The 16,321-nt window shown below is 36.8% G+C and overlaps 1 protein-coding gene across 4 annotated transcripts in view; it reads right to left on the minus strand.

Annotated features, from left to right (window-relative positions):
- The window catches only part of DNAI4 (dynein axonemal intermediate chain 4), an 86,032-nt gene that overhangs the window by 55,892 nt on the left and 13,819 nt on the right, over positions 1-16,321 (minus strand). Inside the window, exons 2-4 of one of the 4 annotated variants that reach the window (XM_086717231.1) lie at positions 11,295-11,421; positions 7,387-7,564; positions 851-1,035 (exon numbers count right to left, since the gene is read on the minus strand). In XM_086717231.1, coding sequence (XP_086573357.1) covers positions 851-1,035; positions 7,387-7,564; positions 11,295-11,302 — 371 coding nt within the window. In that variant the 5' untranslated portion in view covers positions 11,303-11,421. Of the gene's footprint in view, positions 1-850; positions 1,036-7,386; positions 7,565-8,433; positions 8,472-11,294; positions 11,422-16,321 lie in introns of those variants that run through there. The other 3 variants (XM_086717232.1, XM_086717233.1, XM_086717230.1) reach the window with 3 other exon arrangements.

Genomic DNA, 16,321 nt, shown 5'->3' on the forward strand with positions numbered 1-16,321 from the left:
AATGTGCTTAGTTAACTTCTGGAACTTTTAATTGGTCAAATGGAAAATTACACACTCAAATATTTCCCCATAATCTTTAGATTATTTTAGGACATACTGTTTAATTATTGCAAACATTCTGAACTTCTCTACCATAAACATTAATAAAATTTCACTTCGCTTACATAAAGTGTCTACATAACACATGCATAACATTTCATTTATAAAAAAATTATGAAACAAAAGATAAATCAAACCCTAGGAGAACATGGATTTACATGGGATATTGGGGGGAGCGGAGCTGCTTCTTCCCATAAGTTGTAGCATAAAAGAAACAGAAGAAATACGTCTGTAGGTATGTGATTAGCTTCATCTTTTGTTTCCTCAAGAAAACTTGTATAAAACCCATATATTTTCTCAGAAATGTTTGGTGTGAGTGTTGGAGAACTCTTTTTTATTCTTATTCTTTAATTTTTTTTACATTTATTTATTTTTGAGAGACAGAGCACAAGTGGGGGTGGGGGTAGTGGGCAGAGAGAGAAGGAGACACAGGATCTGAAGCAGGCTCCAGGCTGTGAGCCGTCAGCACAGAGCCTGAGGCGGTGCTCGCACTCAGAAACCATGAGATCATGAGATCATGAAGTCGGACGCTTAACCAACTGAGTCACCCAGGCGCCCCGAGTATTGGAGAACTCTTAAGACATGCAAACCTCTACACCTAAGTAAAACATGAGGGGAACATAGATGGCACACTAACATAGAGTGCAGGTGGGAGACCGAAGACAACTGACATCTAAGTTACATACATACAACTTAAATGAAAAGACAGCACATGTGATATAAAAAAGAACAATAGAATTGTATACTCTACCTTGTAAAGTGCCCTAACGTACTAGGATTTAATGTATTCTGATAAAGGCTATAAGAAGATATAAATTCTGCTGCAAATGATCCTTCTCGTGATGTCAGTAGTTTATTTGGCTTTGCTGTACCTGTATGTGGATCTGGATGGTAAAGAGGTCGGGGAGTGACATCAACTCCATGTGCATCAATTACCTGTGGAAAATCATTATTTAAAATGAAAAAGTAAAAAAAAAAAAAAAAAAAAAAAATGGTGGAGGGTTTTGAATAAATAGGCCCTAGAAAACAAAAAAAGTGGTAGGAAAAAAAATAAGTATAATGTTTCTAGGTTGAAATAAACATGAAAAATTGAATATAAGTTTTTATGCTTAAAAGGTTTCTTAACTAGGCCTACTTCTCAAAACAGTCTTATTCATGTTTTTACATGAATATATATGAGTAATATATGTTATATATAAGCAATGTATATTAGTTAATATCAGGGAAATTCAGAAATGTAGAGAGAATTCATGCAGATTGTTAATACTTTTGTATATTTAATTTTAATCTATAAATTTAAAAAATCACTATTATTCATTCAATATTTTATTAATAAACATTTCCCAATTTTTACATATTTCTGTTTGTTTTTGCCTAATTCTTAATCTTTTCAATTATGAAATTTAACACATACAGAAATACAGGTCTTACATTCAAGTTTTTAATCCATTTTGAGTTAATTTTTGTGTATGGTATAAATAATGGTCCAGATTCATTCTGGCTTTCCAGTTTTCCTAACTCTACTTATTGAAGATACTGTTTTTTTCCCCAATGTATACTTTGCTCTTTGATTGTAAATTAATTAGTCATATATGTGTGGGTTTATTTCTGGGCTCTCTATTCAGTTCCATTAATCTATGTATCTGTTTTTGATCTATGTGTTCATGTGCAAATACCATACTGTTTTAATTACTATAGCTGTGTAATATACTTTGAAATCAGAGAGGGTGATGTCTCCAGCTTTTTTCTAAGACTGCTTTAGCTATTCAGGGTCTTTGTTGCTTCATACAAAAATATATGCCCTTTCTCCACATCCTTGCCAAAAAGAGTTGTATCTTTTGTTGTTGATTTTAGCCATTCTGACAGGTGTGAGGTGATATCTCATTGTAGTTTTTATTTGTATTTCCCTGTTGATCAGTGAGGTTGAGCCTCTTTATTGATATATTCTATTGGATGTGATGGTCATCAGACCTTCTTTTACTTCTTTATTCATGGTTTCTTTGGTTCTATGAAGACATTTATAGTGATTTCTTTTAAATCTCTTTTTGTTAAATCTGACATCTGGTTCTTCCCACAGTTTCAATTGCCTGTATTTTTTTCTTAAATATGGGTCATATTTTTCTCTAGGTACTGATATCTCCTTCCTTTCTAAAACTTGTTATTGCTATTTACTTGTTCATTTGTTTAGTGATTACCTGGATTATTTTAGTGTGATTTATTTCCCCATAATGGGTTGAACTGTGTCAACTGTGACATGTTGAAGTCTTAATCCCCAGTACTTCAGATTGTGAAAATAGGGTTTTTGCAGACTTAAGCAAGTTAAGATGAGATCATTAGGGTAAGCCCTAATCCAGTATAACTGATGTCTTTATAAAAAGGGAAAATTTTGACACAGATGTACATAGAGGTAAGACATTATGAAAACACACGGGGAGAACACAATATGAAGACAGAGGATTGGAGTGATAGATCTACAAACCAAGAAATTTCTATGACTACCAGAGCTAGAAGGGAAACAGATCCGTTCTTATCGTATTCAGAGAGTGCATGTTCATGCTAACACGTTGATTTCAGATTTCTGTCCTCCAGAACTATGAGACAATGAATTTCTATTGTTTTAAGTCATATAGTTTGTGGTACTTTGCTAATGCAGCTGAAGGACTAGTATGCACCCCCCCAACCCCAACACTTACTCCCACACAATGTTAATTGTGCTTCTCAGGGACAAATAGCTTTGGGTATGCTCCAAACCATCCTGGAGTGACAAAGGTACTATTAGGGCTCTCTACTATACTTCTTTTTTTAAAGATTTATTTTTTATTTTTAGAGGAAGGGGAGAGGGACAAAGGGGGAAGGGAGGAGGGAGGGGGGGTTGAGAGAGAGAGAGAGAGAGAGAGAGAGAGAGAGAGAGAGAGAATATCAAGAAGGCTCCATGTTCAGCACAGAGCATGACACAGGGCTCAATTCCATGACCCTGGGGTCATAACCTGAGCCAAAATCAAGAGTCAAATTCCCAACAGACTGAGCCACCCAGGAGCCCCCTTTCTACTACTCTCACCCCGTCCACACTGAGCTGTTAAACTTCACTAACTGCCAGCTGACTGTTCTATTGTTTTCAATGCTTCAATGCCCTGGGGCACAAATTCTCTAATCCAATCAAATTGTGGCTGCTTTCAGGGACTATTCTCTGAGGTCAATGTTTGATATTGAAAATGCTCCTCCCAGTAGCCTTATTCTTTCTGCCTCTGAATTTGACTACTCTAGGTATCTCATATAAGAGGAATCACACAGTATCTTCCCCTTTGTTACTGGCTTATTTCAATTAACATAATATATTCAAGGATCATCTATACCCTAGCATGTGTTGGAATTTCATTTCTTTTTGAAGCTAAAAATTTTCCAGTGTGTGTGTGTGTGTTTGTGTGTGTATCAAATTTTGTTTATTCATCATCTGCTGATGGAGACTTGGGTTGCTTCCACCTTTTAGCTATTGTGAATAATGCTGCTATGAATATAGGTGTACAAGTATCTGTTCAAGCTTCAACTTTCAATTCGTTTGGATATAGACCAAGAAGTGGAATTACTGGATCATATGGTAATTCTATACATATATTTTTTATTTATTGGTATTTTTATTTTCTAATTTTTTGAGAGGGAGGGAGGAACTAGAAGGAGGAGAGAGAACATCTCAAGCAGACTCCAAACTCAGCACAGAGCCTGATATGGGCTCAATCCCACAACCTTGGGATCATGACCTAAGTTAAAATCAAGAGTCAGATGCTCAACCTACTGAGCTACCAGGTGCCCCTGATAGGTCTATTTTTAATTTTTTGAGGAATCACAACACTGTTTTCCATAGCAACTACACCATTACACATTTCTGTCAACAGTGCACAAAGTTTCCAAATTCTCAGTATATTCACCAACATTTGTTCTTTTCCATTTTTTTTTTTTTAGCCATTGTAATGAGCCTTAGGTGATACCTTATTGTGGTTTTGATCTGCAGTTTCCTAATGATTAGTGATGTTGAGCATTTTTTCAAGTGCTGTTGGCTATTTGTAGATCTTCTTTTGAAAAGTATCAAGTACTTTGTCTATTTTTTAATTGGGCCACTTATTTGTTTGTTGTTGAGTTGTAGGAGTCCTTTGTATATTCTGAATATTAACCCCTTATCAGATTTTCAAATATATTTTCCTCATCCCATAGGTTGCTTTTCATTGTGTTGTGTCCTATGATGCAAAGGTTTCTAATGTTTGATGTAGTTCATTATATCCATTTTTTTCTTTTGCTGTATATGCTTTTGGTATTCTATCTAAGAAATCATTGCCAAACCAGTGTCAAAAAGTTTTTCCCTATGCTTTCTTCTAAGAATTTTAGTGTTGTAGCTACAAGGGCTTGATACGTTTTGAGTTATTTTTGTATATGAGTCCTACATCATTCTTTTGCATGTAGATATCTAATTTTCCTAACATCTTTGTTGAAAAGACTGTCCTTTCCCCATTGCACAGAATTGGCATCCTTGCTGAAAGTCATTTGAACATATTTGTAAGGTCCTCTGTCGTTTTCTATTGGTTTATGTGTCTGTCTTTATGCTAGTACTACGCTACATTGATTACTACAGTTTCATAGTAAGTTTTGAAATCAGGAGGTGTGAGACCTCCAACTTTGTGGTTCTGTTTTAAGATTGTTTTGGCAATTCAGGGTCTCTTAATATTCCATACGAGTTTTAAAATAGATTTTTTATTTCCACAAAAAAATATCATTGAGGATTTGAGAGGGATTGCATTGAATCTGTATCTTGTTTTGGGTGGTATTAACATCTTAAGAAATATTCCAATGTATAAACAAGGGATGTTTTCCCATTTATCATCTCCTTTCATTTATTTCAGCAATTTTTGTAGTTATCAGTGTACATTTTTCACTTTCTTAGTTAAGTTTATTCCTAAGTATTTTTATTATTTTTGATATGCTGTAAATGGAAATCTTTTTTCTTAATTTTTTTGGATTATTCATTGCTAGTGTATAGACACACAACTAATTTTTGTGTGTTAATTTTCCATCCTACAACTTGCTGAATTTATTAGTTCTAAGTACTTTTTAAACAAAATGTTTATTTATTTATTTTGGGGCACCTGTGTGGCTCAGTTGGTTAAGTAACTGACTTGATTTCAGCCCTGGTCATGATCTGAGCCCCTGAGATGGGCTTTAACGTATCGTAATATTATATAATATGTATGTATTGTATATATGTATGTATAATATACACATAATACATATAATGTATATATAATAATATATCATTGTTATGGACTTAATGTTTGTATACACCCCAAATTCATATCGGTCTCCTAATCCCAATGTGATGGTATTGGAAGGTAGAACCTCTGAAAGGTAATTAGGTCATGAAGGTTGAGACCTCATGAATGGGATTAGTACCCTTCTGAAAAGAGGCCAGAACTAGCTAAATCACTTTCCACCATGTAAATACACTGAGAATATACTGAGGATAACTTGAAAATTTAGCAGTCTGCAACCTGGAAGAAGGTCCTCACTAGAACCCAACCATGCTGGCGTTCTAATCTTGGGCTTCCAGCCCCAGAACTGTGAGACATAAATTTCTTTGTTTATAAGCCATCCAGTCTATAATACTTTGTTATGACAGCCTGAGATAATATAGTACCCATTTGTTAAAATTATATAAGCTTATTTCCATTGTGTGGCTATTATAAGCAAAGCTGCTATAAACATTTGTGTATAGTTTTCATATAAACTGATACTTTCTTTTCTCTTGAGTAGATACCTAGATGTGGAATGGCTGGATGATATAGTAGGTATATATTTAGCATTGAATAAAGTGCCAAATGGTTTTTCATTTTTCATTCCTACTAGCAGTGTATGAGAATTGTTCCTCCACATACTTGCCCACATTCGGTATGATCAGTCTTTTAATTTTAGCTATTCTAATAGGTGTACAACAGTATCTCATAGTTTCAATCTGCATTTCCTAATGACTAATGCAGATTGTCATTTGATGTGCTCATTTGCTATCTGTATATGTACTTTGTTGAAGTATTTGCTCAAATGTTTTGTTCATTTTAAATATGAAGTTGTCTTAATATTGTTTTGAGAATTGTTTATATATTTTGGTTATAAGTACTTTATCAGATGTTTGCTTTATAAATATTTTTTCCCACTGTATGGTTTCTTTTTCCATCCTTTTAGCATTCTTTCAAAGATCAGAAGCTTTAATTTTAATAGAGTCCAATTTACCAATTTTATCTTTAATGGACTGTGTTTTTTCGGTCATATCTAAAAAAGTCATTGTCTAGCCCATTCAGATTTATATATTACATACTTTTCTGTATATATATTATACTTTGATTAAAAGTTTTAAAAATTCGGGGCGCCTGGGTGGCGCAGTGGGTTAAGCATCCGACTTCAACCAGGTCACGATCTCGCGGTCCGGGAGTTCGAGCCCCGCGTCAGGCTCTGGGCTGATGGCTCAGAGCCTGGAGCCTGTTTCCGATTCTGTGTCTCCCTCTCTCTCTGCCCCTCCCCCGTTCATGTTCTGTCTCTCTCTGTCACAAAAATAAATAAAAAACGTTGAAAAAAAAATTAAAAAAAAAGTTTTAAAAATTCAATTCTTAGTTAAATGTTTTCTTATTTTTTTTTTAACATTTATTCATTTTTGAGGGCGAGAAACAGAGAGAGAGAGAGAGAGAGAGAGAGCCAGGGCATGAGCAGGGAAGGGGCAGAGAGGGAGGATCCAGGATCCAAAGGAGGCTCCAGGCCCTGAGCTGTCAGCACAGAGCCTGACATGGGGCTCAAACTTATGAACCATGAGATCATGACCTGAGCTGAAGTCTTAGGCTTAACCAACTAAGCCACCCAAGCACTTTTAATTAAACATTTTCTAATGAGATAACCAATTTGTGATAATTTATATTTGCTAGAGTACATTACCAAGAAGAATGGATGTTAGCTTTACTACCTATATTATAGCTAGGTTAGCTATTATTAACACCATAATCAACTAGTTCTTAAGGTCATGAGTAGACTTTCCTCACTCCACCCTAATGTTTCTATTACCAGTAATGAATTATAGAAGCCAACAGCCAATGTTACACTGTAAGATATGTCATGTGGCAAAGACTCTAACAAAATCAATGTATCAATATTAGAAGTGAGTTCATTACTTCAAAGCAGGATATTTTCTACTTTTAACATTTCAGTCAAGTTTTTTATGATGCCATTTTCAAATAAACTCAGAATTCTAAAGAATATTACCTGTATGACTGTCCTTGGGGTAGAAATACTCATTTTTTCTGCTTTTATCTCAGGTGCAATTGTCAAGGTTTTTGACAGAGCCATTCTGCTTTGGTTTGCACCACTATATCCTTTTGTTTGGGTCCCTTTTACTGTGCTGATAAAGCTAATAGACTTCTTTGGCTGTGGGCCAGTGCTCCTATATCAAGAAAAGATAACATAACATGAAGGATTCATGATTGAAGGAAAATTAACCAACAATAAAAATCAGACTTTCATTTAGAAACATGGAAACAGGGGCGCCTGGGTGGCGCAGTCGGTTAAGCGTCCGACTTCAGCCAGGTCACGATCTCGCGGTCCATGAGTTCGAGCCCCGCGTCGGGCTCTGGGCTGACGGCTCAGAGCCTGGAGCCTGTTTCGGATTCTGTGTCTCCCTCTCTCTCTGCCCCTCCCCCGTTCATGCTCTGTCTCTCTCTGTCCCAAAAAATAAGTAAACGTTGAAGAAACATGGAAACAATCTGAACATAGGTACAAGAAAGAATAATAGCTACTTGAGAGTTCAATATGTATAAGCATAGTTCTAGAATGTTTACATGCATTGTATCACTTTTTTTTCTCATAATCCTTAAGAGGTTGTTATAAATATCATTTTATGTAAAATCAGAGAGACTTAAAGGGAACTATTCCTATGAGAGTTGAAATCTGAATCTAGGTAGTCTGATCCAAAGTCTACAGTGATTTTTCTGGTCTGTTTCCTTATCTGTAATATGGGGATATTAACAGTACCTTATTCACAGATTATTATGAGGATTAAATGGATTGATTTGTATATTATAGTTAGGAAGTCTCTGGCACATAGGAAGCATAAGTGAGTGTATAGGGCAGCTGCATAGGCAGAATGAAGCATGAGGAGTAAAACCTGGGAAGAATATTGTGTTTCTGCCTGAACAATTACATAATAATTTTTAATAAGAAGAGAAGATAAAATCAAAATGTATCCTGGAGAAAAAAAAAAAGATATGATTTCACTTTTCTATGCTCTGCAAATTCCTTAACACAAAAACCTACCTTATCATTCCTTTGTTCTAGTACTCTGTACTACAGATTTCTTCTATAAAACAAAGATGATCTTCCCTCAGATTATAAAAAGGAAATAGGTTTCCAAAGAAAACATTTTAAACAATAATTTTACTTTTCATATCATAAAAGATCAGACAAGAATGAAATATTTTTAAATGACAATCATCAATCCACTTTTCATATTTTATTTTTCTTCATAGCATTTATTACTACTTGCCACTTTGTTGTTGTCCACTCCCTTACTAGAATGTTAGCATCTTCAGGGTAAGATCTTTGTCTTGTTAATTGTTATATTCCTAGAACCCACGACAGTACTCAGGATATCATGGTCTCTAAAGAAGTATTTTTTAAATAAATGAATTCCTGCAATGAATTCATGCAATATTTCAAATTTATATTGTCTTAAAGTATTTTACTCTATCCTCCCTCCTTCAATGTCTAAATGACTTTATCTTCAACATCTCTAAGAAAATAAGAACAAACAATCTGGTTAAAAGCTCCTTAAATTATTTCTCCATTGTCTTATATTCTTCCATATCCTACAAACTCACCTAAACGCATCTTTCTTTCTTTCTTGTTTTAGTAAAAGAGTTGCCATTCTTATCTAAGGCTAATCTTTCTTCTTGTGCTCTGAAATCTGTCTGTTACTACTTTCTCAGGGACTACTGTACATCAATAATCCCTTATCCACTACATATTATGTCCTCTTTTCCCCTTGAACATATAATTATCCTCCATTCATCCCCCCAACTAAAAAATCCTTCCTTTAGCTGTGTCTTCCTCTGTTACTTTATCTACGCTTCCTTTCATAGTCTAACTCTTCAAATATTAGTAAATAATACTGTCTACTTCCTTATTCCTTATTGGCTCCAAAATTCACTGCAATCTAGTTCCACCTCTCCTCGCCTACCGCATAGAGATTACTTTCATTACGATCCCCTAGTGCTTCAACTTGTCAAATCCAAGGGACTCTTTTCAGTACTTATCTTTGTAGCATCTGACAGTTAACTCTTCCCTCTTCTGGGACATCACTGTCTCTTATTTTTCAACCTCCTTGGGACCTCTAACCACCTGACCCTTCCATTTTGGACTAATTTGTACCTTTTAGGTTTCTCATCTCTCTCTATTTAATCCAGAATCTACAACTCACTAATTGAATAACTCTTTTACCATTATATTCAACTTGGATTTTCTTTCTCTTTGACCTTTTGCCCTATCCTTACAAAAGCTAGTCCTCCCATTTTATTTCTCCTTTATTAGTTTCCTCTTTTAAAGATTACACTTAAGCTCAAACCCCAGTTATTAGTTTGTTCTCTCTCTCTCTCTCTCCACACACACACACACACACACACACACACACACACACACACACACACTATCCCTGAGTAAATTTACCAACATCCATAGTTTCAATGACTACTTCTATTCCACTTCCTTATGGAAGTCTATCATTACCACTACTACCTCCTTTCTTCCATCCCCTGAAGATTTTATATCCTAAATTACTGACTCTCTCTCAAATATTACTTCTGGCATAATTCTTAAGTATTTCAATATCCATGAAGGTAATCCTTTTAATGTTATGGCCTCTTAATAACTTGAAGCCTTCTCACATACATGATCTAGCCCTCCTTGCTATGTCAGCTATTTATTCCAATGGTCATACATGGTCATCCCATTGCTAAGGGCAAGGTCAACTATCACGTCCTTTTTTTCCAGCTTATACACCCTCTGAATACCCAAATTCAAACAACTTTACTCAACTCCCTTCAACTCCATTGTCACCTTAGAGTCCTTGATTCTATCTACCATGTTTACTCCCTTCCCCATCCCTCTCATGCAATCTCTTCTCTCCTGAGCTTACAGTTAATAAATATAAGCCATAGTTAATTATTGACATACCTCGGAGATATTGCAGGTTCAGTTCCAGGCTACCACAATAAAGCAAGTATCACAATAAAGTGAGTAAAATGAATTTTTTTGGTTTCCTAGTGCATATAAAAGTTATGTTTACACTATAGCCTATTAAATGTGCAATACCATTATGTCTAAGAACACAACGTACATATCTTAATTTTTTTATTAAATTTTTTTTTTCAACGTTTATTCATTTTTGGGACAGAGAGAGACAGAGCATGAACGGGGGAGGGGCAGAGAGAGAGGGAGACACAGAATCGGAAACAGGCTCCAGGCTCTGAGCCATCAGCCCAGAGCCCGACACGGGGCTCGAACTCACGGACCGCAAGATCGTGACCTGGCTGAAGTCGGACGCCCAACCGACTGCGCCACCCAGGCGCCCCGTACATATCTTAATTAAAAAATACTTTATTGCAGGGGTGCCTGGGTGGCTCAGTCATTTAAGCTTCTGACTTCGGCTCTTGTCATGACCTCATGGTTTGTGAGTTCGAGCCCCACGTCAGGCTCTGTGCTGACAGCTCAGAGCTTGGAGCCTGCTTCAGATTCTGTGTCTCCCTCTCTCTTTGCCCCTACCCTGCTTGCACTCTGTCTCTCGCTCTCTCTCAAAAAAAAATAAACATTGAAAAATTAAAAAAAATACTTTATTGCTAAAAAATGTTAACTATCATCTGAGCTTTCAGTGAGTAATAATCATGGATACAGGTCATGATAAGAAACACAATAATAAAAAAGTTTGAAATATTGTAAGAATTACTGAAATGTGACACAGTGCCAAAAAGTGAGCAAATATTGTTTGACAAATGGCGCCAATAAGACAAGCTCAATACAGGGTTGCCAGAAACCTTCAATCTGTAAAGTACACAGTATCAACAAAGTGCCATACAGTGAAGTGCAATAAAATGAGGTATGCCTGTATTATAATCTTTACTTACATTCTCATCTTCCTTTTCCTTTTCCTTTTTTAAATTCACTGTATTTGCTGGCAAAACCAAAACTATGATCCATTCCAATCATCTTCTTATGTTGAGCCTTGCACCTGTGTATCAACCATGTTTCTAGCTTCGGGTAAACCTGATGTTTTATCATTTGCCATAAATGTATAGGCCCAATATGTCTTGTTCTGGACAAACTGATAGGCTCAAGTTACTGTGCCTTGGTTTCCCGACTCCTTGTCACTCCTTTCCCTCCCAGGGTTACAATTTTCCAATGTGAACTAGTCTATCCCCAACCATCTCTCTTATCAGGCTCTCACACTATAGGCCACTGTATATCTTCCCTAATCACCCTATAGCCAGGTACCAGACAACTTGGGATGGTCCCTAGGTTCCAGATCCCACTGAAATGATTAAAACTAGTCCAGCTTAAGCCTGTTCACCATGTCTCACCTCTACCTTCCCACCAAAAGCACAATAGAGATGGGCCCACAGTTTCTCCCTTTCCCTCTGCCTGGTGGCTAACCACACTGCTTCCCGATGTAGCCCCCTGTAGCATTGCCTGCCCTCTCCTCTTGGAAACTATGAGTAATAAACTATTTTTTTCAATGGCAATCACTTCCTGATCTGTTGACCTTACTATACCTGTAATTTTCTTTAATACACTATGTTTTAATTCAACCTGTACAGCTAAAAGAAGCTGGAGAAAAAACATCCAACCATGATGCCAGGTCTCACTTTATGGATTTTTGCTTTAAAGTGTGTCCTTAAAATTAAAAAGTATATGGAAGCCAATGAAAATGATAACACCATAACCCAAAACCTCTGGGACGCAGCAAAGACAGTCATAAGAGGAAAGTACATAGCAATCCAGGGCTTCCTAAAGAAGAAAGAAAGCTCTCAGATACACAACCTAACCTTACGCCTTAAAGAGCTGGAAAAAGAACAGCAAATAAAACCCAAAACCAGCAGAAGACAGGAAATAATAAAGATTAGAGCAGAAATTAATGCTTTCGAAACAAACACAAAAAACCCAGTAGAACAGATCAATGAAACCAGAAGCTGGTTCTTTGAAAGAATTAAAAATAGCTAAACCACTAGCCAGTTTGATCAAAAAGAAAAAGGAAAGGACCCAAATAAATAAAATCAAGAATGAAAGAGGAGAGATCACAACCAACACAGAAATAAAAACAATAATAAGAGAATATTATGAGCAATTATATGCCAATAAAATTGGCAATCTGAAAGAAATTGACAAATTCCTAGAAACATAGACATTACCAAAACTGAAAAAGGAAGAAATAGAAAATTTGAACAGACCCATAACCAGTAAAGAAATTGAATTAGTAATTAAAAATCTCCCAAAAACCAAGAGTCCAGGGCCAGATGGCTTTCCAGGGGAATTCTACCAAACATTTAAGGAAGAGTTAACACCTATTCTCTTGAAGCTGTTCCAAAAAATAGAAATGGAAGGAAAACTTCCAAACTCTTTCAAGGCCAGGATTACCTCGATTCCAAAACCAGACAGAGACCCCACTAAAAAAAAGAACTATAGACCAATTTCCCTGACAAACATGGATGCAAAAATCCTCAATAAGATATTAGCCAACCAATCCAACAATACATTAAAAAAATTATTCACCACGACCAAGTGGGATTTATACCTGGGATGCAGGGCTAGCTCAATATCCACAAAACAATTAACATGATTCATCACATCAATAGAAGAAAGGACAAGAACCATATGATCCTCTCAATAGATGCAGAGAAAGTATTTGACAAAATACAGCATGCTTTCTTGATAAAAACCTTCAAGAAAGTAGGGATAGAAGGATCATACCTCAAGATTGTAAAAGTCATATATGAAAAACCCACCGTTAATATCATCCTCAATGGGGAAAAACAGAGCTTTCCCCCTAAGGTCAGGAACAAGACAGGGATGTCCACTCTCACCACTGTTATTCAACATAGTATTGGAAGTCTTAACCTCTGCAATCAGACAACACAAAGAAATAAAAGGCATCCAAATCCGCCAGGAGGAGGTCAAACTTTCACTCTTCGCAGATGACATGATACTCTATTTGGAAAACCCAAAAGATTCCACCAAAAAACTGCTAGAACTGAATCATGAATTCAGCAAAGTTGCCAGATATAAAATCAATGCACAGAAATCGGTGCATTTTATTCACCAACAATGAAACAACGGAAAGAGAAATCAAGGAGTTGATCCCATTTACAGTTGCACAAAAAACCATAAAATACCTAGGAATAAATCTAATGAAAGAAGTGAAAAATCTATACACTGAAAACTATAGAAAACTTATGAAAGAAATTGAAGAAGACACAAAAAAATGGAAAAAGATTACATGATCCTGGATAGGAAGAACAAATATTGTTAAAATGTCAATACTACCCAAAGCAAGCTACATATTCAATGCAATCCCTATCAAAATAACACCAGAATTCTTCACAGAGCTAGAACAAATAATCCTAAAATTTGTATGGAACCAGAAAAGACCCAGAATACCCAAAGCAATCTTGAAAAAGAAAACCAAAGCAGGAGGCATCACAATCCTGGACTTCAAGCTATACTACAAAGCTGTAATCATCAAGACAGTATGGTACTGGCACAAGAACAGACACTCAGATCAATGGAACAGAATAGAGAACCCAGAAATGGACCCACAAACGTATGGCCGACTAATCTTTGACAAATCAGGAAAGAATATCCAACAGAATAAAGACAGTCTCTTCAGCAAGTGGTGCTGAGAAAACTGGACAGCAACATGCAGAAGAATGAATCTGGACCACTTTCTTACGCCACACACAAAAATAAACTCAAAATGGATGAAAGACCTAAATGTAAGACAGGGAACCATCAAAATCCTCGAGGAGAAAGCAGGCAAAAACCTCTTTAATCTCAGCCGCAGTAACTTTTTTTTTTTCTTTTGAAAGTACTTTATTTTTATTGTTTTTTTTCAATATATGAAATTTATTGTCAAATTGGTTTCCATACAACACCCAGTGCTCATCCCAAAAGGTGCCTTCCTCAATACCCATCACCCACCCTCCCCTCCCTCCCACCCCCCATCAACCCTCAGTTTAGTCTCAGTTTTTAAGAGTATCTTATGCTTTGGCTCTCTCCCACTCTAACCTCTTTTTTTTTTTTTTTCCTCCCCCTCCTCCATGGGTTTCTGTTAAGTTTCTCAGGATCCACATAAGAGTGAAACCATATGGTATCTGTCTTTCTCTGTATGGCTTATTTCACTTAGCATCACACTCTCCAGTTCCATCCACGTTGCTACAAAGGGCCATATTTCGTTTTTTCTCATTGCCATGTAGTACTCCATTGTGTATATAAACCATAATTTCTTTATCCATTCATCAGTTGATGGACATTTAGGCTCTTTCCACAATTTGGCTATTGTTGAGAGTGCTGGTATAAACATTGGGGTACAAGTGCCCCTATGCATCAGTACTCCTGTATCCCTTGGGTAAATTCCTAGCAGTGCTATTGCTGGGTCATAGGGTAGGTCTATTTTTAATTTTCTGAGGAACCTCCACACTGTTTTCCAGAGTGGCTGCACCAATTTGCATTCCCACTAACAGTGCAAGAGGGTTCCCGTTTCTCCACATCCTCGCCAGCATCTATAGTCTCCTGATTTGTTCATTTTGGCCACTCTGACTGGCGTGAGGTGGTATCTCAGTGTGGTTTTGATTTGTATTTCCCTGATAAGGAGCGACGTTGAGCATCTTTTCATGTGCCTGTTGGCCATCTGGATGTCTTCTTTTTTTTTTAAATTTTTTTTTTCAACGTTTATTTATTTTTGGGACAGAGAGACACAGAGCATGAACGGGGGAGGGGCAGAGAGAGAGGGAGGCACAGAATCGGAAACAGGCTCCAGGCTCTGAGCCATCAGCCCAGAGCCTGACGCGGGGCTCGAACTCACAGACCGCGAGATCGTGACCTGGCTGAAGTCGGATGCTTAACCAACTGCGCCACCCAGGCGCCCCTGGATGTCTTCTTTAGAGAAGTGTCTATTCATGTTTTCTCCCCATTTCTTCACTGGGTTATTTGTTTTTCGGGTGTGGAGTTTGGTGAGCTCTTTATAGATTTTGGATACTAGCCCTTTGTCCGATATGTCATTTGCAAATATCTTTTCCCATTCCATTGGTTGCCTTTTAGTTTTGTTGGTTGTTTCCTTTGCTGTGCAGAAGCTTTTTATCTTCATAAGGTCCCAGTAATTCATTTTTGCTTTTAATTCCCTTGCCTTTGGGGATATGTCGAGGAAGAGATTGCTACGGCGGAGGTCAGAGAGGTCTTTTCCTGCTTTCTCCTATAGGGTTTTGATGGTTTCCTGTCTCACATTCAGGTCCTTTATCCATTTTGAGTTTATTTTTGTGAATGGTGTGAGAAAGTGGTCTAGTTTCAACCTTCTGCATGTTGCTGTCCAGTTCTCCCAGCACCATTTGTTAAAGAGACTGTCTTTTTTCCATTGGATATTCTTTCCTGCTTTGTCAAAGATTAGTTGGCCATACGTTTGTGGGTCTAGTTCTGGGGTTTCTATTCTTTTTTTTTGGGGGGGGGGTTTCTATTCTATTCCATTGGTCTATGGGTCTGTTTTTGTGCCAATACCATGCTGTCTTGATGATTACAGCTTTGTAGTAGAGGCTAAAGTCTGGGATTGTGATGCCTCCTGCTTTGGTCTTCTTCTTCAAAATTACTTTGGCTATTCAGGGCCTTTTGTGGTTCCATATGAATTTTAGAATTGCTTGTTCTAGTTTCGAGAAGAATGCTGGTGCTATTTTGATTGGGATTGCATTGAATGTGTAGATAGCTTTGGGTAGTATTGACATTTTGACAATATTTATTCTTCCAATCCATGAGCAGGGAATGTCTTTCCATTTCTTTATATCTTCTTCAATTTCCTTCATAAGCTTTCTATAGTTTTCAGCATACAGATCTTTTACATCTTTGGTTAGATTTATTCCTAGGTATTTTATGCTTCTTGGTGCAATTGTGAATG

This window comes from Puma concolor, chromosome C1 (assembly GCF_028749965.1).
Source record: "Puma concolor isolate L17-30 chromosome C1, mPumCon1.1.hap2, whole genome shotgun sequence".
Taxonomy (NCBI): Eukaryota; Metazoa; Chordata; class Mammalia; order Carnivora; family Felidae; genus Puma; species Puma concolor.